Source organism: Athene cunicularia (assembly GCF_003259725.1).
Source record: "Athene cunicularia isolate RWA chromosome 1 unlocalized genomic scaffold, athCun1 chr1_part1, whole genome shotgun sequence".
Taxonomy (NCBI): Eukaryota; Metazoa; Chordata; class Aves; order Strigiformes; family Strigidae; genus Athene; species Athene cunicularia.
This window is the reverse complement of record NW_020799091.1, coordinates 25671351-25697907: the sequence shown is the minus strand read 5'-3', so window position 1 is coordinate 25697907 and position 26557 is coordinate 25671351. Positions and strand designations below refer to the sequence as shown.

The following is a 26557-nucleotide window of genomic DNA, read 5'->3' as shown; positions in this document are numbered from 1 at the left end:
GATGGCTAATTACTCACTTCAGCATAATATTAATTAGAAGATGTTACAATCCTTTCATCTCCCAGACAGCTTCTGCTTGTGGTAATCAGATTCCAGGGTGACAGTATCTGGGATAATGTGCATCCATTTACTCTCCAAATTGGTGCTTGCATGACATAATCAACACAGTGCATAAAGCACTATCTTTGGTTCTGCAGCGATTCATTTTTTACTGCATGTGCAGCGTTGCACCCAAATACCTTTTTATTCCTTAGACACTCAGTTGTGGTATCAGTTCAAACACATGATGATGCAATGAACAGAGTAATACAAGTGTAATTTAATACCCAACCACATTTCCTTCAAATACCTATAGCAGAGTTCCCCACCTCTATGCCAGATGAGATTAGGAGAATGCCAAATGTAACCAGTATGTTTTGATGTAAAGCTCTTATTTTCATTTCCTAAACCTTGCAAGATAGGTTTTTCTAAAATACAGCTTTACTGTATTTATTGAATCAAATATATAAGCCCAGTTCTTAGATGTAGTCTACCTTCTGTGAATCAGCTCGAGTCACCTAAGAAAACATTTTAATCAACTCCCTTGAATAAAATTATGAGATTGTCCTTGTAGTACTCTCCTGTGTGATAAATATTCCCAGAGAAAGTAGTGTTTATGGCCTATTTGAGGCTCTCTGACTGACACAGTAGTTAAGCAGATGATGGGATAGTGTAAAATACACCAAAGAGTGTAATTTCAGGATGAGAGAATTGCTAAGATAACTCAAAGTTATCTGTTTCATTGCTAGTATTCAAATAAATGAGTACATGTCATATTTTTCAAAGGGCTATGTTTTTTATCAACATGTGAAGCCTTTTGAAATTATCCAGTGTATCCACTGAAAATGCTTTCTCCTGATAAATAATGTCATTATAAATAGTGCATTTTCACACGTTTTATGAGACTACAACATGACAGATTTTAAGCAACACATCTGTTTTGATGGAGGGTTATGAATAGAAATAGAAATCATTGTACTCTAAGAAAAATGGGGGGGAGGGGTATGCTTTTGGAAGATAATTTATTTTGTACTGATGCATAAAGTTAGGTGCAGTGCCAACTTAGGTGCAGACCCTGCTTTCTTTATCTTAAATATTTGTTAAACCTGAGCATTGGACCTAGTGCTGCTTGTTTCCAATTCAGCTAGAAATTGCATGAAGTTCATATTACTGGTTATATGTCTCAGCCACTGACATGAAAAGCTAGTAAGGAAACAGGTTCCTATTCAAGGCAAGGACTCTTAAAATTAACTAAAAATACATTATTTGTCTCAGTATTTACTGTCTTGGTGATCACTGTGTCAGATCTAATTTGTTCAGTAGTAAATATTATATTTCTCTTCTGCCACCATTTCAGCAGAAGCTGACATCGTATATGTTTGCATTGTAAAATGGTTTTGATTGATGTTTCACCAGATTGACAGACCAAATGTCCATTGACATAGGAGTATTAACCCCCCACCCTCGCCCCAAAGTTTTGGACTCGATTCCTCGATATAATTGCTGTTTCAAAGCTCTTTGCTAGGTCGTCCCCCTTCCTTCCTACTGCTGCTCTGAAATTTGTCATAATGAATGCAAAGATTGGGACTTACATTTTAAAATGGGAAGAGTTCACATTCACATATGGCCTTTCAGGAAAGAATTTAAATTACAATTCCTGAAATGGGTATTATTTAACTTTTCTTTTTCCTATCAGAATAAAAAGGGGGTCACATCTGACCAAGGTCCAACAGCCCATTAAATATTCAAGTAGCCCGATCTACATTTCCATTTGATCTCTCTTGCTGCTTTCATGAGATCTACTGTTCATGACTTTGTTTTCATGGGAAAGCAATGATCACTCAGCTTCTTTCTCACAAATCTGATACTAGATTTGCATTTGAAATTCTTTGAGTAAGGATCAAACATTATTATCTTGTATTCTCTGGGTGACATTGCACAGTCATCATGTACTTGCTGCTTAGCTTGTTTTCTGCTCTTAATTTTCCATTGATGTACCATGTACATTTCCTTCAACCAACAAGCCAATGATAGGTATAATTTAATCACATTAAGTGATAGTTCACTTTGTTATATGTCAAAAGGCTGTGTTTGCATTTTAAGTGGGGACAGAAACTCAACAGGGTCACAAAATAATAAAAGACAGACCACACAGTATCAACATCATGATTTAGAACAAGGTCATTGTTGCTATATTTGCTCTTACCATTTTCCATTTCCTAGGACAACAATCATTTACTTATTCTATATAGAACAGAAGAACAAGCATGAGTGAGAGAACAAATACTTCAGTTCTGAGTGTTTTGGATTGTTTAGTCCTAAAATATGTTTTTTCTTTTTTTCATATTTTCACTGTTTCTGGTTTTAATATGCCTAGTAATTCTGGCTCCTTTGCTTTCTTTTCCTTTTCACCTGAGCTTCTTTGTTTTCCTGGTTCTTCTTTGATATTTCTGGAATTCGTCATCCTATAGTTAGTGGAATCAATAGGGCTTTGCTGTCAAAACTCTGTTATTATTTTCTTTATATTATTTGCTGTCTTCTTTCAGCTAGTATATTTCACAGATCATTTCCAAACTTACTTCTCAGGCCTTCACCTTTCTCACTATTTTTCAGACAACTATTTCCAGTCTATTAAATCCCGTCTCTTCAAAACTAAAGTAAAAGCCCTCACTCTCTGCTTACAACCATAAATCCTTTTGCATTTCATCCACACATGTAGGAATCACTAGGCACCAAGAAAGGCAGAGTCAGTTAAGCTGAAGTAACACATTTGTGCTTTTGATTTCCCTTTTAGAAATAAGAGGACATTTGATCTTTTCTGACTGTTTTAACAGCAGTTCTGTGTCTCAACCTGGAGCATCAGAGATAAAGTCCTTTCTTCTCACCTTTCTCATTAACCTGATCTCCTCTAGAAAACGTGACATTGGATACATCTTGTTAGACTACAACCATAAGATACCTTCTCCCCTACCCCATCAATGAGGAGAAACGGAGGAAGTTAAAGAGGAACTCATCTGACCTCTTTGGGATATCTGCTTTCATACTACTCTAGAAATGCCCATTTTTCTTTGCTGACTGTAAAAGCAAGTGACAGAGCACAGATGTGGCTGTCCACACCCGATTGGCTTAACTTGATCCTTGCTGTCTTACTAATCATAGTATTCAGTGTTCTGTAGTTCCATGTTTTTCTCAGAGCAGGGTTTCCTTAGATTTTTTTTCTTACACACACAAACACACCCCCGCCCCCGATTGTTTAATTTCCTTGGAATCTGCCATTACTTACTTTCACTTCATATATGTCTGCAGTTGGATGCTTTTGACTCTTTGCCAAAAACTACATTTCTTCCTAGTTTCAAATATCTTTACATTTTTTCATTAATATAATTTACCTTATTCCCCCAACACACCTTGTGTATTTTTCCCTAATCTGAGCATCTCCTGCACTGTTCAGCACCTAATCTTTGCTTGTACTACCAGTTATTCCTGGCTATTTAATAGATGCAAGTTTTCGCATACCATGGTTGTAAACCATCAGAATTCACAGTAATATACTGTATAATATTATCCAAAGAAAGACATTATAGAAAACATGCTGAGGAGTTCTCACCTCTCATCTCAGTAAACACTGAAAATTTTTTTTCATTTTCTTCTTGCTTTTATCTATTAGCTGATGTAACTAAGTAACTAAGTTCTGTTTTCTACTGCCTATTGCTTCATCACTGATCTTGAATCAATCAGAATTGGTCTGAAGACAATAGTGGATGAGGCAGAATGGCAGAAGGATGCATAGAGTAGGTAAATATGGACCACACCATAGACACTCTTTGAAATCTGCTTCATATTATATTATCCCATTATTTTGGAGTGCTTCATAGCATAATTCTGTCCTCTGATACATTCTGTAAAACAGATTAGTGAGATGAAATAAATAATAATGAGTCTGCCACAGTAGTTAAGCCTCAGTTCAAAGTAACATCTTTCATCTTCAATAATTTTTTTTGGCAGAACTGGAATAGTAAAGAGTCACAGTTCCAGGGATCAGACTCTTTGAGAAGGAGACACACAAAAAGTTTGCCATGGTTAATTAGTAAACAGCTTTTTAATCATTGGGCCAGTGTTAGTGATTAAGCAATATAGTCATTCCGTTATTAAATGTTTTCTTCTAACTTGCCAAAGTTCTTGCAGGTTTCTGTCCATCATTGTCATAGCTCCCCTGTTTTCCAAAGAAATAATTTACCTGATTTTACAGTTGAAAGTTTCTATAATTCTGAAAACCCAGGTGTACAAAAACTGTTCCTTTTACTCTCAGTCAGAATTGTTAGACTTGCTTTTGCTACTGTAAATTATAACCAAATGCAAAACACATGCAAAAACCTAGAAAGCACAGACCATCCTGCAGATAATAATGAAGGACAAGAACGTGGGTACTGCACATTTTTTGTTTTGCTAAAATAAAAAAACATCCTGAAGACAAGTTGCTTTCCAAAAGATGTTTAGTTTTATTGTACTACTTGCAAATTAACTGAACAGCTTAAGAAACTGACACACTCATTTGTTGATAAAAATAGAGGAGTAATTTCTTCCCTTCTGCTTGTTTTCAGTATAGTGGGGTAGTTCCACGGGAGAGCTGGGACATGTGGCATCCAACCCTGGTGGCTGAAGCCCTGTTTGCAATTGCAAACATCTTTAGCTCCCTACGCTTGATCTCATTATTCACTGCAAATTCTCACCTGGGACCTCTGCAGATATCTCTAGGAAGAATGTTGCTGGACATTTTGAAGTTTCTCTTCATATACTGCCTTGTGCTGCTAGCTTTTGCAAATGGATTGAACCAGCTGTACTTCTACTATGAGACAAATGAATCTGGCAACTGCAAAGGAATACGATGTGAAAAGCAGAATAATGCATTTTCAACGTAAGTGGCTGATCTATTTCTGTCCCCCCTCTCTGCCCCCAGTATTTTAATCACTTAGATGTTGTTTACAGGAAAGACACTGTCTGTTTTCTATTGGTATTACAGTGGTGTCCTGACAAACACATGTAAAGTTACCCTAATAAAAAAAAAAAAAAACCACATTACATCACTGTAATAATGTTCATTGCATACTATAATGAAGTCCATACAATTCAACCCCTGCTTACGACACTGTAGTGTAGCTGAACATTGTACAAAAGTGAAATTATGTCAAGCTACCTAATTGCAGAGGATTTTTTAAAAGTTGGTTATTGTTATTTATCTTCCTAGCTGTTGTCCAAAACTTCTCTTAAGGCAGTATCGTAAAATATAGTTATAAAAACAAATTTCATTTGAGAGTAACATGTTTGTCTTTTTAATGTCTCCATTCTTTGCAAAACAAAACATATGCTAATGATAATAATGTCTTTCTAATTATACAGCTCCTTTTATCTCAATGGCTCTCAACACAAACCAGAAATTGCTTAAACTGACAACACTAAGAAGGTGCAAGGATACCATAACTGTCTTAACATCTTCATGAACACAATCATTGAGTTACTTTTGGATCCTTATTCTACCCTCTGCAGTCAAGGCAAAGGATCAAAATTCAAAGGCAGATGTCCAAAATAAGATCTCTAAAACTTTATCCCTCAGAAGTTTGGACACAATCAGCCTTTTACTTGTAGGCTATTTATAGATTCAGTACTGTATATCTAGAGGTTTGAATTTGAAATATTAAGCCATTGTTTCCCCAGAAAGATATTCCATGTTGCCTGTATTGTGATAAGTATCATTCATCTTGTCAAGTCAAGGACTTTTGTGTGTTTAGGAAACAACAATCTGAAAAGTACATGAATTGTTATTATACAGCTATTCCTTTCGGGTTTTGTTTTTCAGATTATTTGAAACGCTACAGTCATTATTCTGGTCTATATTTGGACTCATCAATCTCTATGTGACCAATGTGAAAGCAAGGCATGAATTTACTGAATTTGTTGGGGCCACCATGTTTGGTACCTATAATGTAATCTCTCTGGTTGTTCTACTCAACATGCTAATAGCCATGATGAATAATTCTTACCAACTTATTGCTGTAAGTTGTTCCTTATCCTTAGATCATTCATAATAATATATACCTTCTCTCTGTTCCTACATACCACATTTCTGGCAGTAAATCTTTTTTACGGACAGGATTTTGGGACAAATTCCCTGATTTGTTTTAATTCTTTTGCACTGTTCTGGAAGGACACAGAAACCAGACCCCACTGGGCTTGGCCAGAAGGGAATTTCCCCACAACTCTGGATGGGGAAGAGGTGGCCCTGCTGCAGAAGACAGCTTGTAGGTTGAGAAGGGTGTCCTGAAATTGCTGGCAAGTGAGACGGGCTACAGCCTTGCCCAAGCTGCACTGTGCAGGACCTCTCCTAAGAAAGAGACTCTGCCAAAGATTGTTCTACTTCTGCTTTATTTTTAATACATTATATTTATTAACCTTTCAAAGGCTGTTATTTTTGGATTTTTATATAGCATGAATATACAGTTAATAGAAATTGGGTGCTCCTGTTTCATGGACAATTTTGGACCCATTAGCAATTCAAGCAAAAGGTTATGACTTCTTATTCAGCAGTGTCCTCTTCTCTCCTTTGGTGAAAACTGTCTCTATCCTTATCAGAGCTATTGGCTTATTTTTATTTCTCAGCTGCCAGTGAAGACTAATGAAAATAAACAGATTCGTCATATGATAATTCAAAGATGATCATGCAGAAAGCAAACAAATAAAAGAAAGCTTCACAGTCGTAAGATTTTAAAATGTGCATTTTTGCTAATCTGGAAATTACAAGTTTTTCCACAAAAGAAATACTGACTATTTGCTAGTTGGCAAAGTCTGATACACAATAACACAGAATACTAGCATTCATCAAAACTCAGACTGAATGTAGAATACTTCTCCTACTACAGCTTCTAAATTACTGGTTTGATTACTGTAGATCTGGCTAAATATTTTAATATTTACTAACTAAACATTGAAGACTAGAGCTAGACCTGTAGTTTAAGTTCTTGGCTACTATATTTGTTCTCCAAATCTTAGTAATTTAAACTTCTTGTTCAGCTGCAAGGACTTAGCAATCTTTCCATGGAATTTAGTTTTGATTTGTTTCAAACTTTTCAAATTTATACAATATTATATAGAATCCAAAAGAAATAAAATTTCAAATAAAAATACTGCCCCACCCCCCAACCTTTTCTAAATATATTTCTGAAGTAGGAGGAAAAAAAGATACTTGACTCAACAGTTTTAAGTAGCCTCGTGATTTGTTGGATAATCTATTTGTGAATTTCTGGGGCTGGCAATTACTAAGAGAGTGCATGAGACTTACAGACTTGTTGAAGCTGCTACACAGCAGAGTAATTAGAGTGATTTATGTGGAATAATGAGCTGCTATTATAACAAAACATCTCTTCCAGAAATGTTGCATTTTTCTGCTTGTAATTGTCCTCTGTTGTTTGAGAGACTTTTAATTATTTAAAAGCCTGTAGCAAGGAAAGAAAGGTTGAAAGTGGAAATATACTGTACATATCTAACATCTCTTAATGGAAGTAAAGTAGCCTAGCTTTGCTTTGTGTCAAAAGAATATGCTAGTAGTTTAACAAGAATATTCATTAGTATTTCAGGGTTGTTCTAGTTTTAGGTTTACAGATTTTTGTAGAGGTTTGATTCATCTCCTTATTTGCATCTCTGCTGGTGTTGTGTTTCTTGTGCGCAGGATCATGCAGACATTGAGTGGAAGTTTGCTCGAACAAAACTATGGATGAGTTACTTTGAAGAAGGAGGAACTCTGCCCACTCCTTTTAATGTTATACCAAGCCCAAAGTCTCTGTGGTATCTGATCAAATGGTTATGGAGACACCTTTGCAAGAAAAAAATTAGAAGGAAGCCTGAAAGTTTTGGAACAATAGGGGTAAGTCCTGTGTTTTATTCTACCTGTAGTCCTGCTTTTTGCTATCTAGATGAGTCTTTTTCAGCCTTACAGAGCATCCAAACTGTCAAATAATGTGCATATGAGTTAGGGAATAATTCTAGCCGAGAATGTTTATTTTTTACATTTATGTCAATGTATTTGAAGAGAAAGCATCATCATATTCCTGTGCAATGACAATATGAACCATGACTGTGCCTCATCTACAGATAATGCAAAAAAGATTAAAAGCAAACCAAGTATGAGAGATCAAATGTATATACTTGTCTGCCAATCCCAAAAGTGTGGTTGATGGTCTCTAGTTCAAGTGTCACAGTTCAAGTATCATTGATGTATCACGAATCACAGACTCATGTAAAGTATTCATCATGGGATATTCTCTCTCTCTCTCTCTGTCTCTCTCTCTCTCTCTCTCCCTGTAATGAAGTGGGTTTACCATAAAAGTATTCTTACCAAAACCTGCTCCCATTTAAAAAATCATTTTGAAATCCAGCATTTACTTGGAATGGTTTATTTGAATTTACAGGTACAATTATTTCAGAATCACATTGTGTTTTGCTGATTAGGGATATCAATTAAACTCAGACACCAGAATGAAAAGAGCAGGCATATTTTACTAGAAATAACTAAATAATATAACAGAATAATACAGAAAACATACAGTAAGAAAAGACAGAACAGTGCACTTAAACAAATAGGAAAATACAGGGTAATGCATCAAATCATTACTACCTGAGAGAGAGAAAATAGTAATTAAGAAAGATCCATCACCACTTGCATACGTTTCCATCACCCAGACCCACAGTGGCTGGGCAGCCCCGGTTACAGCGAGGGTTTGGGGAGCCTGTCCCGGCAAGGGGGAAACCCTACGCGGTGCGTCCACCCTAGGTGAGGCTTCCAGAGTCGCTGTGAGTGGGTCCAGCCTTATATATTAAAAATCAGCAAGCCAGAAGAGCTGGCACCTTTGTTTAGGGCGTAACATCTGGTTTCACTTTCTCATTAGATTCCTCCAGAGCCTGGCCAGGGCTCAAGGGAGAAGCTAAGGGAGTTTCCCTCCTTATCTCATTTATTTATGTTCTTTTTAAAACAAGGCCATATGTCTGTCCCAAGGCCGGACAGCTGGCTTCACGGCTTTGATAACTTACCCCTGCACAGAGAAGAAGAAAGATACTTTCAGGATAGACGTGTTTTCATTACATCCATCACCAGTAATGAGTATATGGTATCTAAGCTACATCTTTCATTAATGAACATACATATTTCGTTAGTGACTACATACTAAGTTAGCAGCTTCGGCTTGGGGCCTGTTGCTCAGGCTTCAATACTTTCACCTTTGACATCAGAACATGTGTTTTGTTATAACTTAGTACAATACCTACTAGCACAATGGTTATCAGTTATAAAATATGCAGGATTCATCTATAGGTCAACTCTGGCTTGGGCTTATTGTCCAAGCCTTAGCATTTCACATTGGTACTCCATTCTAATAGTGCTGATTAGCAGAGAAATTTCTGGAAAAAAAAAAGAGGGGAAAAAACCACACAAGGAGAGCAAGAATAGTTCTGCACCTGGATTCAGCAGATGCCTGTGTAATATTTCAGCCATGGACTTTCTCTGATAGCTGCAGTGGGTATAGCAGATTTGAATTTATACCTCCTAGATTTATCCAGTTGAGATACCTCAGACAGCAGCACAGTTGTTATATATTTTCAAGGGAAATATCCAGACAACCACCTGACCCAACAACAACTAAATCTCTCTAGTTAATGTTCTCTGCATTTCCCTCACTAAGCAAGTCAGTACCTCAGTAACTAGACTGTATTTAGTCAGCTCCAACATAAAGAAAACTATCGTGAATAGAATGTGGATAATGGCACTTTCCCTATACCATAGGGATTTGGTGAATATAAATGTTTTCAAGTCTGTTAGGAACTCAGATAGCAAATCATTAAGTGAGAGTATGAGTGTCATGTGTGGGTAAGGAGAAAAGAAAGTGTTATAGTACTCATGCAGTTGACCCTAGTAGCAAAACTTCAATTCATTTAGAAGAAGCCAGGGGATATCATACAATCCTTTGCTGGACCATTACTCTGACAACCTTTTCTTTATATTTCTTCCCAGTATCCTGAGAAGTGAATAATAAGGATAGGCTTTTCCTATGTATTCTCTTGTCATATCCTGGCATTCAATTTAATCACCAGGTATACTTGGAGGAACAAGTTCACACGACTGTACAGATATACAGTAAAGAGGAAGAGTGACATATAAAACTAATCCACAGTTCCTCAGCTGATGAATGATGATCTTGTCCTCTTTGTGAAAAGCTTCTAATCAGGCTTTTTGCAGTATCCTGATCTTGTTGGCCAGTATCTACATTGTGAAAGCAAAATATGCTTCACTTATCCATCATGCTTGTAGACAGAAAAGAAACAGCCAGAAAAAGAAGCTTATAAGCATGAAGATGACATTGAAACAAACCAGTAATAGACTACAAGAAAGAAACACTTAAAAAATCCATTTAAAATTAATATCAGAAAAGCAGTGAAGATAGATGAACGGTGATTCAGATAGAGATGAAAATAAAAGACATGAACGAGCATGAATGATGAAGAATTTAAAACATAAAACAACAAGGGAAAGAAGTAAATGCAGAGACCAATGGGAGGAAAGACTGAGATTTTCTTAGAAAGAGAAAATCAAGAGAGTGATGTAATTGTCTGTGTGGGGGAGTGGGCAATGCTTCTAGGCATTTGTTAAACATTTGGTAGAGATGATTAGCTAGTGTAAACTGATAGAGTGATATTAAAATTAATGGAGTGATGCCAGTGTATAGCAGCTGAGGATCTAGGCTTGGTTAACATAAAATCCCTGTTTGACTGAGACAGATCCAGAATGCCGTTATATATCCTAGCAAAACCTTCAGTACAATATTTTCTGTCAGACTTTTCTGAACTGCAGCTCAGCGAGTAACTCATTCCTGGATCTGTGGAATAATAAAGAGACAGGGTGCTGTCAGTCCCATGCTGAATGGCATGATGAGGAAGAGGTTTCCTGCGGCTATCTCCTGCTGGGGTACATAAATGCCACCTTCTGGAAATTAGCAGCTTGGGTTTGGAAAACTGGTGCAGCAAAGGGTCAAAGGGCAGACAGTCTAAACACAGAGCTGGTTGCGAAGCTTTCCAACTGGATTTTTTTTTTTTTTAAATTAAAAAAATTCAAAATCCTGTCTTATCCCACACGGTGGGTTACAGGGGTTGGGGGTTGAATCTTTTGAGTTCCTCGAGAGCCTGAATGTGGTGGAAGAGCCGGTCTCTGCTCAGCAGAGCCACAGGGCAGCCGAGTCACCACAGTGCTCAGAGGAACTGTGCTGGTGACTTTATTAACTGACCACTTTAGTAAGTGAATGGAGACAATTTGGAAATGATCAACTGATCACCATCGGGAGAACGAATAAAAGCACTTTGGCAATGAGACACCTCAATGATCAACCGATCTCAATTCAACTCCTACAAAACTTACACACATGAATATATGTAAGAGAGGGAGAGAGCAGTAAGAGTAAAGAGAAAAGAGAGGAGGAGGAGATAGGAAAAGGAGAACTCACCACCCTTGGATCCTGCATTATCTCAGAGTAGCCAGCTTGGTCTGTAGGTGGTGAGTTGACAAAGACACACATGGGGTATTGCCTTTATATACTCATTCTTACACATGCACAATAGGTTGTTCCAGAAGGTTCTCATTTTCTCTGGCTTGTACCTGCAGTTAGGCAAGTTCTGCCTCTAGGCAACAAGAGGAGGGAGGAGGAGAGAAACAGCCCACCATCCCACCTCTGCAGGGCTTGCTCCACTTCCCCCCCCACAGGGCATCCCACTGGAGTTGTTTGAGACATCCTCTTATAAAGTTTCTTGTTTATGAACAGTTTGTGACAAATCCTTAAAACCCAAACTAATTAATATATACCAGTTTCAAATAAGCTTTTGTTGGGAAAGACTTTTCAGGTTCAGGAGGGAATTTTTGATTGGAGAGAGAAGGAGCAGGTGCCAAGTAAAGCAAATAGCTTGGGCTAAGGGAGACCCAGGTTCACTTCTGTTCTCCAGTGGATATTTAATTATTTACCCCAAGCAGAGCAGCTCTGAGAGGAGAGATTTCCATCTCAAAATCATTAAGATCCTGGCGGAGGGGGGGGGAAGCACACTCTTGGGAGAATAAAATTGAGGAGCTGAACCTGGCTTCCTTATGATTTGAACGTGAACCACTAATTACTGAACTGTTGGAGAGTGGAGGACATAGGTGAGGGAAAGATACAGGACATTTTGGTTAATTTCTGTAAAGAAATTGTTTGATGAGAGAAAATGGAAATCCCAAAGTCTGTGAAACAGTAGGGCCATTGCTAGTTTCCACTACAGACTAGGTGCTTAGCTGCAAGTATAGTTGAAATCCCTCTGAAACAGAGGGCTCACCAGGCAACAAGACTTCTAGCTGCCTGGAAAACATGAGTGGCTGTGACTGACCAGGCAAATTCAGTCCACACATCTGGGCATCTCATAAATATATGAAGTTCTTCAGTTAGCTTCTCTGCTATAACCAGAAGCCCCGTAAGGGCTATCTGAATTTGGAACAGTTATGTGCCCAGGCTCCAAAATGGGCTAAGGTGTGGGTATGCACTCCGCACTCTGATTTCCACACTATGAAAATCTGTCCGTACCCATCAGTGTGAAAGCCACTATTCACTCCAGCAGTCAGGTCTACACAGAATTTGGGTAGATGTAAACCAGATGCTGTTAATTGGATTTTCCCCAATAGGTTAAGTCATCAGAGAATGAATGTGCACATCATGGTGATCTCACAGTTTATCCTGGGGGAGTTCACTGCTTTCTGGCTTTGAAAAACTTACTTATGTCACCCACAGTTCAACCTTGGGTTCCCAAACTTCTTCAATTGTCCCAACAACGTGCATCACAAATTAAATTTAGAACCTCTATGCCCTTTCGACCAAAGGGAAATGAAAAGTTTTCTCTGCCATTTTTTCAGAAATCTTGACAGCTCTTTGACACCAGCTCACTGGAATCTCCCCTGTAATAATTGTGACCCCAGAGCTACAAGATAAGCTTTGTTCAGATTGACTTCTTTTCATTGAGTCCTGCATTATGAACTCAGATTCCTTTCCTATGACAAGTACTAGGGAAAAATACCTACTATGGATTCAGTTTCAGGCTCTTTTTCTTACATTGGCTATACGGATGTATGGATGCCATGCTGTCTGCACGACAGAACTCAGATTTCAAAACATTTTGTTCTGAACCCTCTAAATGCTAACTTTTCTAGTAGGAAGCTCTTATCAATAGTGACGTACTATGGTGTTTTCCAGTAGAAAAAGCAATAGTGTGCATCCAAAGGATGAGTCAGTGCTGGAGGATGCAAAACAGATGATAGACAGAATGAAGTTGGCTTGTTAAAGCCAGCATTTTTCAAGGCTTAGGCGTGATATCCGCATAAGGAACCTTAGTACCAAAAAGCCAGGAATCATGAGCTAGGAATGAATCAAGGATGTATTAAATGTGTCACCAACAATCCACTGTAGAAATATATATAAATGTACAGTTGCAAGTTCATTATATGCAGGCAGAACTCATTCAGGGTCAGCAACAGACTTGCAACAGACATCCTAGTGAAAGGATTTATCTGACTCATCTGAAGAAAAATGTCAGCAGTAAGGCTTTGTTGCTTGGGAGGACCATCTACAGTGCTGCTTATAACAAAGCTATCATGGGAAAGAACAGGGTCTGCAGGGAAGTGAAGTGCCTCTGAAGAGAGCTGATTCATTTGCTTCTCCTTGGATGTCAGTTCTGTGGTTCTGCCATCCTTTGTTTTACTGGGACAGCTGAAGCTGCGAGTGGTGGAGTCAAGGGGAACTTTTTCAAGGTTTTTTCTCCAAAGCAATACACTGCCTATGCATGCTGATGGCAGATTAGATAGTCACAGCTACTGATGAAGGAAGGCCAGGACACTTACATGTGATTTACTATAATACTTCAGCTCTGCTGTTAATCAGAGATCTTCTACCTTTCATATTTGAGCACATTTTTATTTTCTGTCATTTTGACATATCCTGGGTGTGCAGCATTCTCTTTAGCTATTATCGCAAAGTATCTCCTACACTTAAAACTCTGAAATAAAGGTGTGTGATGCTCATATATATATATATATATAATTATATATATATATATAATTATATATCAGTTCTGTTAACTTTGCCAGCTCGCCTTTGCAAAAAACAGATTAGTAATGTAATTCTGTTGATTAGGCTGAAGTTTTCCTGACTGCCCAAGGCCTTCAGGTGTCTCAAGACAACTCCTGTTGGCCATCTGAAATCCATTGCTATTTTTTAAAAAAAGAAGCGATGTAAGAAAATGAACCCCAGTCCCACAGGAATAAATTGGACTATTTTCCTCAAATTACATTTCCCTTCATGTCTGATCAGTTGTCAAAAAGTGTTTTACCTATAATTTCAAGTATTTCAGAGGAGAAAATGGGAAGGATTGTCAGGGATATCTTCAGTAATTAACTATTCTTTGTGCATCTGATGTTTAGATAAACAGTTATCTCTTTTATAGCTATCTAGATTTTTATGCCATTTTTCCAAGCAACCTACATGATAATTATTACAATTTGTAATAGAAAATCTTCTTTCCTCTTCTCCTATTCTTTGCTCTTCAAGTGCAAAATGATGCAATTCCTAAGTCAATATACATATTTTGTATTTTCTCTGTAATGTGTGTTACTGAAAGTTTAGTGAAGAAATAACGCCTTCCACCTGGAATGGAAATCAGTAGTGTGAAGTGTTTGTTGTATAGCCAAGGAAACCTCTTTCATGGGGAAACCTCTTTGTCAAGTTCTTACCTACCCTTTTTATGGGATGCTTCCATTCAAGATTAGGAATATATACCATGACTTCAGACAATCCTTAGATTCTCTGGACCTTTATCACTCAGCAGTTTGAGGTCAAATGCAGACATTAAATTTAAATTCCTATTTTATAAAAGTTATAATTTCGATAAAACACTTCAAAAGAAGTAATTTAACAAATTTTGACTGCTAAAGAGATTTTTCTTTCAAACCATACAAATTACTAGGAACAGCATAAGCAGGAAGACCAAAATAATTATCACTACTAGTAGAACTAGTATTAAAAGCTTCCTTAAGGATATTAATGTCCCCTTTGTAAAGGGATAAAAGTATCCTCATCAATTCCATGATCTCATACAACATTGTCATCAGAAGAGTGTTTCTCCCCCTGTTTCTACTTTTAGTCAGCTGTAGTTTTCAACACTTCATGCACAACGGTTTCTTGAAAGAAGTTTTGAACCCCAAATTAGACTATGACCAGGTAGAGAAAAGCAGGCTGGCTAAGAACTAAATAAGGACAATATGAGTGTTACTGACATTTTATTTATAGTGAACAGCTTGATTTTCAGATGTGTTTAAGCAAAGATTTATTCTGCTTTCAGGAGGAATCAAAAAGTGATTATGAACTGGAGACTGAATCAAACATTTAAACAGAGCTAGAGAACTGCTGGGGATAACAACTTTGATAGGTTATGTGTATGCATAATTCCCTATGTATTATGCATGTGTTTGTGTATGAAAACACACCATTAAATACATTCTCTTTCAGCTTCTCAGTGGTATGGGTTGAAAACAACTGTTAAGTACAGTAGAACATTTCTGGACACGTTACTACACAAATAAATTCGTTTACATAGTCATCCCAAATTGCTCTTGTGGACAGTGCATTGAATGGAAAAGCCACAGCCTCTATTTCTGGGAATTTCAGAACTGATTGCAAAAAAAAAAAAAAAAGATAAACCTAATTTAGCTATTTCTTGTTATGGATACAGAATTAAACCCATACATTTATTTCACATTTCACTGTAAAATAAAGCAAAACAGACAGCAACGGCAGAAAGTATTCTGTGAGACAAGAATCAGCATTTGTTTTATTTATAGGAGTTATTAGCTTTACCTGAATTGAAGTGCATTTCAATTACACCTTGAAGTGTTTTTCTCTTCACCTGTGAGTCAGATCTGTCGTTGAGAGCTCTCTTAGCCACGAACTCCCTTAGTGCTCTCTCAGCAGGAATGAAACATCTCCATCATGTGGTCAACTGTGAAAAATTATAACTTTTTTTCTAAAACAACTAAAGGCAGGTGGTGGGAGGGTATCGGCTTTCCCATGGCTGCCTTGCCCCCTCCAGCCCTGGTGGTGAACAGGCTCATCCGTCCCTCCACCCTTAAGCAAAAAGAATTTGGATGAGGCATCGATACAGAAACACAATCTGGAAAAATACTGAAGACGCTTGTCTATCTTGATACCCCACAGTGGCTGTTCAGAGTGATTAGGAAATAATGATCGTCCCCTTTCTGTTACCTTTTGTCAAGCTCAACCACACAGCTACTGTATCCCTCAAATTAATTACAAACAACAAATCAACCGTGAAGTGTAAACTGATTCCTAGTACAGGGAAATTGTTAATCATAAATTACCAATCAGTTTCAAGTAAAGGAAGATGACTATCGTACTGTGCCTACTTCATTATGCAAGTGAGGTCAGTTTTAACAAGTGTCTTGGATGTCCTTTTACCCTCTTTTAAGATGTGGCAAGTATTCTGTTTTGTAGAATACAATCAGTGGTCAGATACCTTCTTTTCTCACCAGCAGTTGATAGAAGAACTCAAGTTAAAATTGTAAACCTGTCTTTAACCAGTGAGGGATAATTAAGGTAGAGAATAGGAAGATGTGACTCAGTATGCTATTCAGGATGACAGTAATTCAAGGACTAATTAATTTGGGACTTTTTTTCCCCCCATCTTCTTCTGGACAGCCCTTAGGTATGGCAGTATAATCTAATGCAATACTTGCTTGAAGCCTGTACCATGCTTTCGTTGTAGCACACATCATTTTGGTGTTCCTTTTCAGACTTACTATCCCTCTTACCCTACCTCCTTATCAACACCGAACTCAGCATTGTAAGTTTCTCTCTTCCATATTCCTCTCTGTAACCAAGTGTTTTTAACAGGGAACTAAGAAGGAAATTTTCTCTTTAATATGGTTTTATAGCGCAGGTTTTGGTTAGCTCTATCTTAAATGAAACATTAGAAGTCATAAGAAGTGTGTTGCTAAGACCATGCTTATGTCAAGCTTTTCTCAACTCATTAAAATACACTTTAATCTTCGCAAGAGAGTGACATGATCACGCTGTTACCCTTCTGTCTCAGCTCAGTGACTCTGCGGCTCTGCAACTAGAGACCTGACTGCCCCATCACATCCATACCAATGCTGGAATAGCAGCACATTGGCAAAAATGTAGAAAATCCACTTTACCTTCCCAAGAACAACATTCATCCTTCTGTAAAGCTAATGACAGGCTTTGCTCCAACACCGCCATTTTTGCAATAGACTTTGAACCATCTCTCTCAGCTTGCTAGATACCATATATTGCACAGACCTTATGTTTTGCTATGCTGTGTTTTACTACCAGACAGGGATTCATGGTTTTTGTTCTTTTCTTTTCTGTTTTTCAGAGGCGTGCAGCTGACAACCTGAGAAGACATCACCAATACCAGGTACAGACCCATGTTAATTTTGGGGGGCAATTATTTTTCTATGCCTCAAAAAGGTCTTTGTGAGGCAAAAAAAAAAAAAAAAGGAAGAATTTCAAGAAAAAGCAGAAGAAAAAAAAAGAAAGAAAAGAAAAGAAAACACAAAATGCATATTTATTTCATCCTCAGAAAACAAGCATAGTATTTTTTGGTGTTTAAACAGGAGCATTTGAGAAGTAGGGTTCTCTACTTTTGGGGTGCAAAAGTATATTTCCTAGAGTAATAATATACTAACCAGTATTTTGCCCACTCTAACATGGATTGCCTTTATAAAAGCAAACGTGTAGTCCCACCTCCCTGTTGGTATCCATCAGGATCGCATGTGCAACTCACTGACATGCTCCATCAGAACCTGCTTTCCATCTCTCCAGCTCTGGTCTCCCATAGACAATTTCCTGTCCCTTAATAACCCTTCTGCCTAGATCCCCTGTAAGCTGTTCTTCTGCTTCATCCTTACTGTTTCAACCTTTGATTATTTGAGACTGTTGTAGCACAAGGGATAATTTTCAGATTTATTTTCAATTTTTGTTGTGTTAAAAGGGCTGGAAGTTAAGCAAGATGTGGGGTGTACGGTTGTAAGTTTAGTAATGAATGGATTCCATATGGGAAATAACTAGGTAAACTAGGACTTTTCCAACCTGAAAAAAGAGACAGCTGTGGGAAGTACAACAGGGATCTATAAAATCATGCAGAAAGTGAATACAGAGCAGCTATTTACCATCTATCCACAAACTGAATACCAGACACGTACCATACTGCATTAGTAAAGCTGTAGGCAGCACTTTGAGGGAAGTGATTATTCTCCTCCAGCCCACACTTGTAAGACTGTATCTGGAGCAGTGTGTCCTGTTTTGGGCCCCCCACTACACAACAGATGTTAAAAAACTGGAAAGAATCCACAAAAGGGCCACCAAGATGATTAGAGGGCTGATACAGAAGGAGAAGCTTGGATTTCATCCTGGAGGAGTTTAAGGGGGGTCTAATTGCTGTCTTCAATAACATAGTGGGCGGTTAGAGAAAAGAAGGAGACAGATTTTTCTTGAAGGTGCACAGCAAAAGAAGGGGAGCCAATGGACACAAGTTGCAAGAAGGGAAATTCTGTAAGGAGAATAATCATCACAGTGAGTGTAGTAAAGAACTGGAAAAAGTTGCTCAGGGAGGCTGCATCATCTTCACCCTTGGAGATATTCAGCATTTGACTGGACATGGCCCTGAGCTGGATCACACATCCTCCAAGCATGTCTTCCAACCTAAATAATTTTAGGATTCTTAGAAGTGGAAGGCAACAATGGAAACTATCAGAGAGCAGGTTAAAAATAGACAAAACGCCAAATGAAATCTTAGTCCAGCTATACTGTGGAATTCATTGGCAGAAGATTTGTGGATGCTGAAAGTTTATGTGAGTTCAAAATACATAGGAAAACTTGTTACAGCCCATTAAACTTAGAGCTATCATTTCTGATTCAGAAAGTCTCTGAATCCCACATCACAGGAGGCTTGGGAAAGTATAGCTGGAAATAACATTATACAACTGCACGAGACTTAAGCTCCTCATGAGGGATCAGCAACCACTCATTGTCAGACTGCATGTGACTGCAATGACACACACCTTTGGTCAAATCCAATACAGCTGTTCTCAGGATAATTGATATTAGCACTTTACATTGAAAAGCAGAACAAATTTTCAACCAGATCTAAGGTGTGTACTTTTGTTGTCATGTTCGTAAAGCACAATGAAGTCCAATCAGGCCCAGTGAGTGTAGGTTTTGTAACTAGTACCAAAAAAGCTAACACAGTATTTTATATTTTTAGGAAGTTATGAGAAATCTGGTTAAGAGATATGTTGCAGCAATGATAAGAGATGCCAAAACTGAGGAAGGACTGACAGAAGAAAATTTTAAGGTATGTGTTTATTTATATGTTTATAGGTGTAAGATACTGTAAGACTGTGAAGCATATTTCTCACACTCCTCAGTTGTTCAGGTAGCATATAACTTGCTTCCTAGAGCACTGTCTGTGTCCTGTTGGACCACACAGAGATAGTGTTGTACGTGGACTCCAACAAGTCTTTCTTTAGCTGCAGCAATAATTGGTTTGATCAGCTAGTTTAAATTGTGCCCATGTAAGGGGACACCAAAGTGGGACTAAGCGTGTGTAACAACATCTGCTAAAGTAAGGTGCAAATAGTTTCAGTGCTGTAGGAAATAAAATTTTTCTGCCATAGAGTTCTGTTGTGCATTTATTTGTTTACAGAACACATTTTCTATGACGTAAAAGAAAAAAACAAAACTTAAAGAAGCAGTCATATTAAAATCCTTTGACACAGATGAAGCGAACTGGGCCATATATCACATACATATACCAAAATATCCATCACTGTGTAGTTCTAGCATCAAACATTTTTGATACTAGTCACACCTCAAACTCCAAACATTCAAAATTATATTCATCTGCCTCAGTTTACATGTACAGAAGATACTGCCAGAGCCTGAGCTACTTGCTTCATTATTGCTTCATTCAGATCATCTCCAGTGCCATCACATGGCACGTACAGGACAACGACATGATCAGGCCCAGTCAGCATGGGTTTATGAAAGGCAGGTCCTGCTTGACTGACCTGATCTCCTTCTATGACAAGGGGATCCCCTTAGTGGATGAGGGAAAGGCTGTGGATGTTGTCTACCTGGACTTTAGTAAAGCCTTTGACACCATTTTCCACAGCATTCTCCTGGTTAATTGATGCTCATGGCTTGGATGAGCGTCCTCTTCAATGGGTAGAAAACTGGCTGGATGACCAAGCCCAAAGAGTTGTGATGAATGGAGTTAAATCCACTTGGCAGCCCGTCACAAGTGGTGTTCCCCGGGGCTCAGTGTTGGAGCCAGTTCTGTTTAATATCTTCATTAATGATCTGGACAAGGGGATCGAGTGCACCCTCAGTAAGTTTGCAGGTGACACGAAGTTGGGTGGAAGTGTTGATCTGCTGGAGGGTAGGGAGGGTCTACAGAGGGATCTGGACAGGCTGGAGCGATGGGCTGAGGCCAACTGTAGGAGGTTCAACAAGGCTCGGTGCTGTGTCCTACATTTGCGTCACAACAACCCCATTAAATGCTACAGGCCTGGGGAAGAGTGGCTGGAAAGCTGCCCAGTGGAAAAGGACCTGGGGTTGTTGGTCAACAGACAGCTGAATATGAGCCAGCAGTGTGCCCAGGTTTCCAAGAAGGCCAATAGCATCCTGATTTGTATCAGAAATAGCATGGCCAGCAGGACTAGGGAGGTGGTCATCCCCCTGTACTTGGCATTGGTGAGGCCACACCTCGATTACTGTGTTCAGTTTTGAGCCACTCACTACAAGGAAGATGTTGAGGCACTTGAACGTGTCAAAGAAATGAAATGAATCTGGTAAAGGGTTTCGAGCACAAGCCTTATGAGGAGCAGCTGAGGGAACTGGGGATGTTTAGTCTGGAGAAGAGGAGGCTGAGGGGAGATCTCGGCACCCTCTACAGCTACCTGAAAGGAGGTTGTAGTGAGGTGGATTTCGGTCTCTTTTCCCAAGTAACAAGTGATAGAATAAGAGGAAACATCCTCAAGTTGCACCAGGGAAGGCTTAGACTGGATATTAGGAAAAATGTCTTCACCGAAAGGGTTATCAAGTGTTGGAACAGGATGCCCCAGGAAGTGGTTGAGTCTAGATCCCTGGAGGTATTTAAAAGAGACATAGATGTGGCGCTCAGGGACATGGTTTAGTGGTGATCTTGACAGTGTTAGATTTATAGTTGAACTCTATGATCTTAAAGACCTTTTCCAACCCAAATGATTCTATGATTATCCCTTTAGAGAAAATGAAGAGAAATAGGGACCTCTTGAAGGCAAGGTACTTTCTCCTGAGACAGGCCTTTAAAAGACAGAGGTTTCGCTGGCTGAAAGCAGCCTGCAATTATTAACTCTGACTTAGCTGTTATCTGCCAAACATTTAGTGGAAATGCATGAAGACATACCTGCACTGCTATTCACAGGTAAGCATGCACACGTGTATGCCTTATGTGTACTTGTGTCCCTGTGTGCATATGTAAGGGATGGTGTTAAGAGCTGATGAAAATGCTGTTATCATGATGGGATAATACTGCCTAGCAGGTTAGTTGTAGGTCTTCAAGTTGCCCATGATCCTTCCTCCACCACTGTTGGTGATTTCTATGAGTAGTCTACGCTAAGGCACATTTTCCTCTGAAGTTTTCTCTGGTAAAATTGCTGATCTTTCACCTGGAAGACCCATTAGGGAGTCTGCAAAGCACCTTGAAGATGCCAGGTATTATTCAGATGGTGAGGTTCATTACTGATCCCTAGCATAAGTCCTTTTTAAAAAAAAAAAAAATTACAAGAGGAAAAGTCAAATTAGCTTTCATGCTCTGATGTTTCGTCTTTCTTCCTAATTTTTAGGAGTTAAAACAAGATATTTCCAGCTTTCGTTTTGAAGTCCTGGGTTTGTTAAAAGGAAGCAAACTGTCTAATTTGCAGACTGCAAAGATGAACAAAGATGCTGCCTCTCTATCAGAAAATGAGGAAAACAGTGAGAGTGAAGGAACCAAGAAAGCAAAGAAAAAGACCTTCAGCCTTTTTGACATAACAACAATGATTCATCCAAGATCAGCCACTATTGCCTCTGAAGCACATAATGTAAGCAACGGCTCAGCAATGATGGTGTCAGAGTCCACTAAGGAGAAACAAAAGCGTGTGAATTTTGTAACAGACATAAAAAATTTTGGGTTATTTCACAGACGATCAAAAACAAACTCTGTGGAGCAGAGTACAAATAAAATATACACAGTTTCTGAAGAAGTTTCACGTCAACAGGCAGAAGAACAATGTGAGAAAACTGCTGAACTGGAAGAGGGAGAACTGACCATGAACTGTGAATTAGAAGTCCAAAGTCCTGACGAAAAATGCATGTTAGATGAGTCACAAAATAACAGTGACTCTTCAGATTCACAGGAAGAGGGAAGTATTTGTGCTTCAGAAACAGAAAAAATGGAATTTCATAATTCAGAACCAGCCACACCACAGGACCAGCTGGACGAGGAGTTGGATATCAGCACTGACTATGATGAGAAACAGGAAACAATTGATCAGGGTGATTATGTGATAACAAGGTTGTGATGCTTACAGAAGGAAACATTTACAAATATATATATATATTTTGCATAGTGCTTGGGGGGGGGGAATGTTTTAAGAATTATATTAGCAAATGCAGAATTACACTTTATAGTACTCAACTGTGGCACATGATCTTGTAACATAGTAGTCAAGAGAAAGAGAATATGGGGGCCTTCTGTTTTGTAGCCTGCTTTAGCTTTCACGATTTGTTTTACATTTTTTAATAAATGGAAGCATCTTGTATTCTTGTACTGTTGCAATAACCCACAGAAACTTTTTAGCTATCTTTTTCAATTACGACAAATGCAATTTCTCTCATAAGATAGTTGACTCCTATGATAAATATTTTTCTATGCAAATAAAAATAGCTTAAGAGACTTGTAAGCCTTTATTTAACTTTGTAGGTTCTTAAAAGATTCTGGGCACCATAATTATCATAAGTGGCTCCAGTCAGCATAATTCATGTCAAGCTCTTAGAATCATTTATTTAAAGTGCTAGAAACTTGATTTGTTTCAAAAGCTATACAGAATCAAAAGATAAAGTATATTCTTTTATTTATTGAAGGAATATGAATACCTGTAAGTTATGAAAGATCAGTCTATTTGATTATTTAATTACAGCTTTTCCCTCTCAGCAGGAGGATTATCACCACTCTGATACCATTGTTAGAAATGCATTTGCAGGATTTGAAGACTGTAAAAAAAATAAATGTTTCTTATAGTAAAATATCTGTGGCTTGCTAAAAACTCATGATGGATTACTCCACGGAAATCTGTAATCCCAACAGCTACTGCTTCTTCAACCATTTATTTTTCTAAATGTGGACAACCTATGCACTTTAATATTCAACTGCTTATTAGCTTTTGCCTTCACAATACACTCGTATTTGCTAAGAGAAAGACACTTCAGGAATAAACAAACATACAATGATCCCCTGAGTACTTGGAAAAACATGGCAATTTGTTGAGAAGTTTTTAAAGGCAAGCCTTAAGAGAGTTTCTTTGACAATTTCAGAGTTTGGGGGAACCTGAGTGGAGGTTTTATAAAAAATACTTAGACATTTAAATGTATAAGGAAAACCTAATAGTATTTTTCATAACTGATGAGTGACCTACTGTCTTAGTCAAAAACAGTATTTTTAAAATTAAACAGTCTGTTTCTTTTTAATCAGTGACTGGTGTCCTACATTATTAAAAATGTAATTTTACAACTGACATTAAGAATGACCACCCTCAGACTCTCAGCACCATCCTTCTCCTCCCTTGGAAACACATGAATATACCACATCAGTGCAGTCATTTCTTTCTTACCTGCCCTAGCCCTGCCATGATAGATTTTGTAGTTCATATTAGCCTGTATTAAGGAACCTCCAGATGCATAGACTACACTTACATTCCAGATGGAATCCATCACATGTAACTCCCACCTTGTAGGACCTGACCTAAAGCCATACCATTCTGGATCTAAACTATCCGGGTACTGAATTGAGTTTTGAAAATCCAGACAAACCCCTTTCATCTCTGTAGTTCTAGGTGAATTTTCCAGCTCTACTTTAAACATGTGCTACTCTCTCTGAGCTCACATATTGAAAGCTTCCTTCCTACACATCCATCTATGCCATGGCACCTAGGAGTGAATTAGTTGAACCAGAATGAAAAATATGGGCAATAGTTGGAAAATAATTTGTATAGCTTTGCAGCAATGCATTCAAACCACATTTGATTGCTAAGATATGGTTGATTTCCATCTTGGCGTCTTGACTTCTCTGTGGACTCCCTCTCCTCACGTCTCTCTCCTTGTCCACTTTTAGATTGTGAGCTCCTCGGAGCAGGGCCTGTAGCTTTTCTGTTTGGAAAGCACCTGAATTATTAAAAGCATAACAAGAAATAAATAATAATAATAATGGTGGAATACCTTCATATCATTTTTACTAGGACAACTCTTTTAGAGAGTTTTTTCTACTGTAACATTTGTGCTAAGAATGACATAAAGCCAATATGTCACATGCCACAAAGTTCTCTATATCCCTGTTAACAGTCCTACTCCACCACTGATTTCACTTTCTCATTCTTCATCATGGTTTGTAACACCTTGGAGGCCTAAGCTTACTACATTTTCACTAGCCAAATTCAAAACAAACAGTCCTTGCTCCAAACAGCTTGCAATGCATTCCAGCCACATGGTTTCATTCCAGACAAAATGTGCCTAAGGTATTTATAATGCCACCAGCACCATTATCAGAACAAGTTAACTACCGCAGGTCAAAGAGCTCTGCCATCCTAAGAGCCTGTTTGTCCTGTACATGAAGTTCCCAACAGGGCAAAACCACAGGACAGTTAATCTGAACCATCAGCTTTGCTGTAATGTTATGACCACAATGTGCTGGGAGACAAAGTCTTGTAGTAGATACAAGATACAGAACAGCAAAGGCAGTGCAGGTGGGCAAGTTACTTAGGCATAGGACCATGGCATTATATTGCATAGCAGTAGGTGGTCAGTCTTTTGCTGTCTTTTCTTTCTTTTACAACCAAATATTGAAATGTTCTATTAAATAAAGCATACATCAAATCAACATTTGCTCTATTTTCATGTGATTCTTAGGCAGAGAAGCCTGACAACAATAAGGACCTCACCACATTCCATTTAAATTTAATGGAAAATAAGCACCTTATTCTGTGAAAACAGATAAGAGCCCAAAATCTGTCCAAATTTGAATGGACTTTTATTGATTTGCGGACAGCCCAAAACCCCACATTTATAATTCAATATCTCCAAGAGGACGTCTGTGCCAAGAAAGATTTACAGGTGCACAGAGAAAGTTTTGTAATGCCACAGCAGAAGCATTATTAACATGAGCATACTTTCTCCTCAAGAGAAATAAAACGTTCAAACCTACCTGTCCCTGCCTGCAGCCTCCATTAGCATCAATATAGGAGAGATACAAAAACCCAGGATATAAACGTCTATAAAAGACAGTCTTTCAAAGCAGAGCTTAAAATCATAAAATGTTTCAAGGAGTTAGAAAATTATATAAATGCAACAGGGTTTAATCCAAATATTAGATTGTTCAAAATGTTCAGGTTTTTGTTTGGGTTTTTTTTTGGTTTTGGGGTTTTTTTGTAAAGCCAAAACTGACTGACCTTTGCATTTTCATCAGCTCCTGGAGAAACAGAAAGAGTGCAGACAGCAGAGCAGGACTTTTCTACTCTGGTATAGCTGGGCAGGAGGCAGCTTGAATTCTAGCAACCCAGACCCCCAAGCACAGCAAGTCTGAGCCAAAACAGACTGGGTAGTGGGTATCTTTATCAAGGTTGGTTTAACTTCCAGTCTGTCCAGGCTACTCACTGATTCACAGTAAGAGGTCAGAGAAGTAAGGACTTCACGCTATACCTTCAAAACAAAATTGCAAAACCTCCTTGTGACTCTGCATGCTTTGCTGGCCTTCAAGGGCATGGCAGAGGTGGGAGCCATGCATTAGTGGGTTCAGACCGCAAGGCCCTGTTTGTTGGCTGCAGGCTGCTGTGCTACCTGTATGTGATCAAATATCACTGGAGAGCAAGCAGGTAGATCATAGAATCGTAGAATAATTCAGGTTGGAAAAGACCCTTGGGATCATCGAGTCCAACCATCAGCCCTACTCTACAAAGTTCTCCCCTACACCATATCCCCCAACATCTCATCTAAATGACCCTTAAACACATCCAGGGATGGTGACTCCACCATCTCCCTGGGCAGCCCATTCCACTGTCTGACCACTCTTTCTGTGAAAATCTTTT

At 38.4% G+C, this 26557-nt stretch overlaps 1 protein-coding gene across 5 annotated transcripts in view; it reads left to right on the top strand.

Annotated features, from left to right (window-relative positions):
* The window catches only part of TRPC4 (transient receptor potential cation channel subfamily C member 4), a 104522-nt gene extending 79606 nt beyond the window's left edge, over positions 1 to 24916 (top strand). For 4 of the 5 annotated variants that reach the window (XM_026854671.1, XM_026854680.1, XM_026854698.1 and 1 more), the window contains 6 exons: positions 4641 to 4954; positions 5894 to 6089; positions 7760 to 7954; positions 17554 to 17595; positions 19444 to 19533; positions 22067 to 24916. In XM_026854671.1, coding sequence (XP_026710472.1) covers positions 4641 to 4954; positions 5894 to 6089; positions 7760 to 7954; positions 17554 to 17595; positions 19444 to 19533; positions 22067 to 22783 — 1554 coding nt within the window. In that variant the 3' untranslated portion in view covers positions 22784 to 24916. The remainder of the gene's footprint in view (positions 1 to 4640; positions 4955 to 5893; positions 6090 to 7759; positions 7955 to 17553; positions 17596 to 19443; positions 19534 to 22066) is intronic. The other variant, XM_026854663.1, reaches the window with a different exon arrangement.
* The last annotated feature ends 1641 nt before the right edge of the window (positions 24917 to 26557 follow it).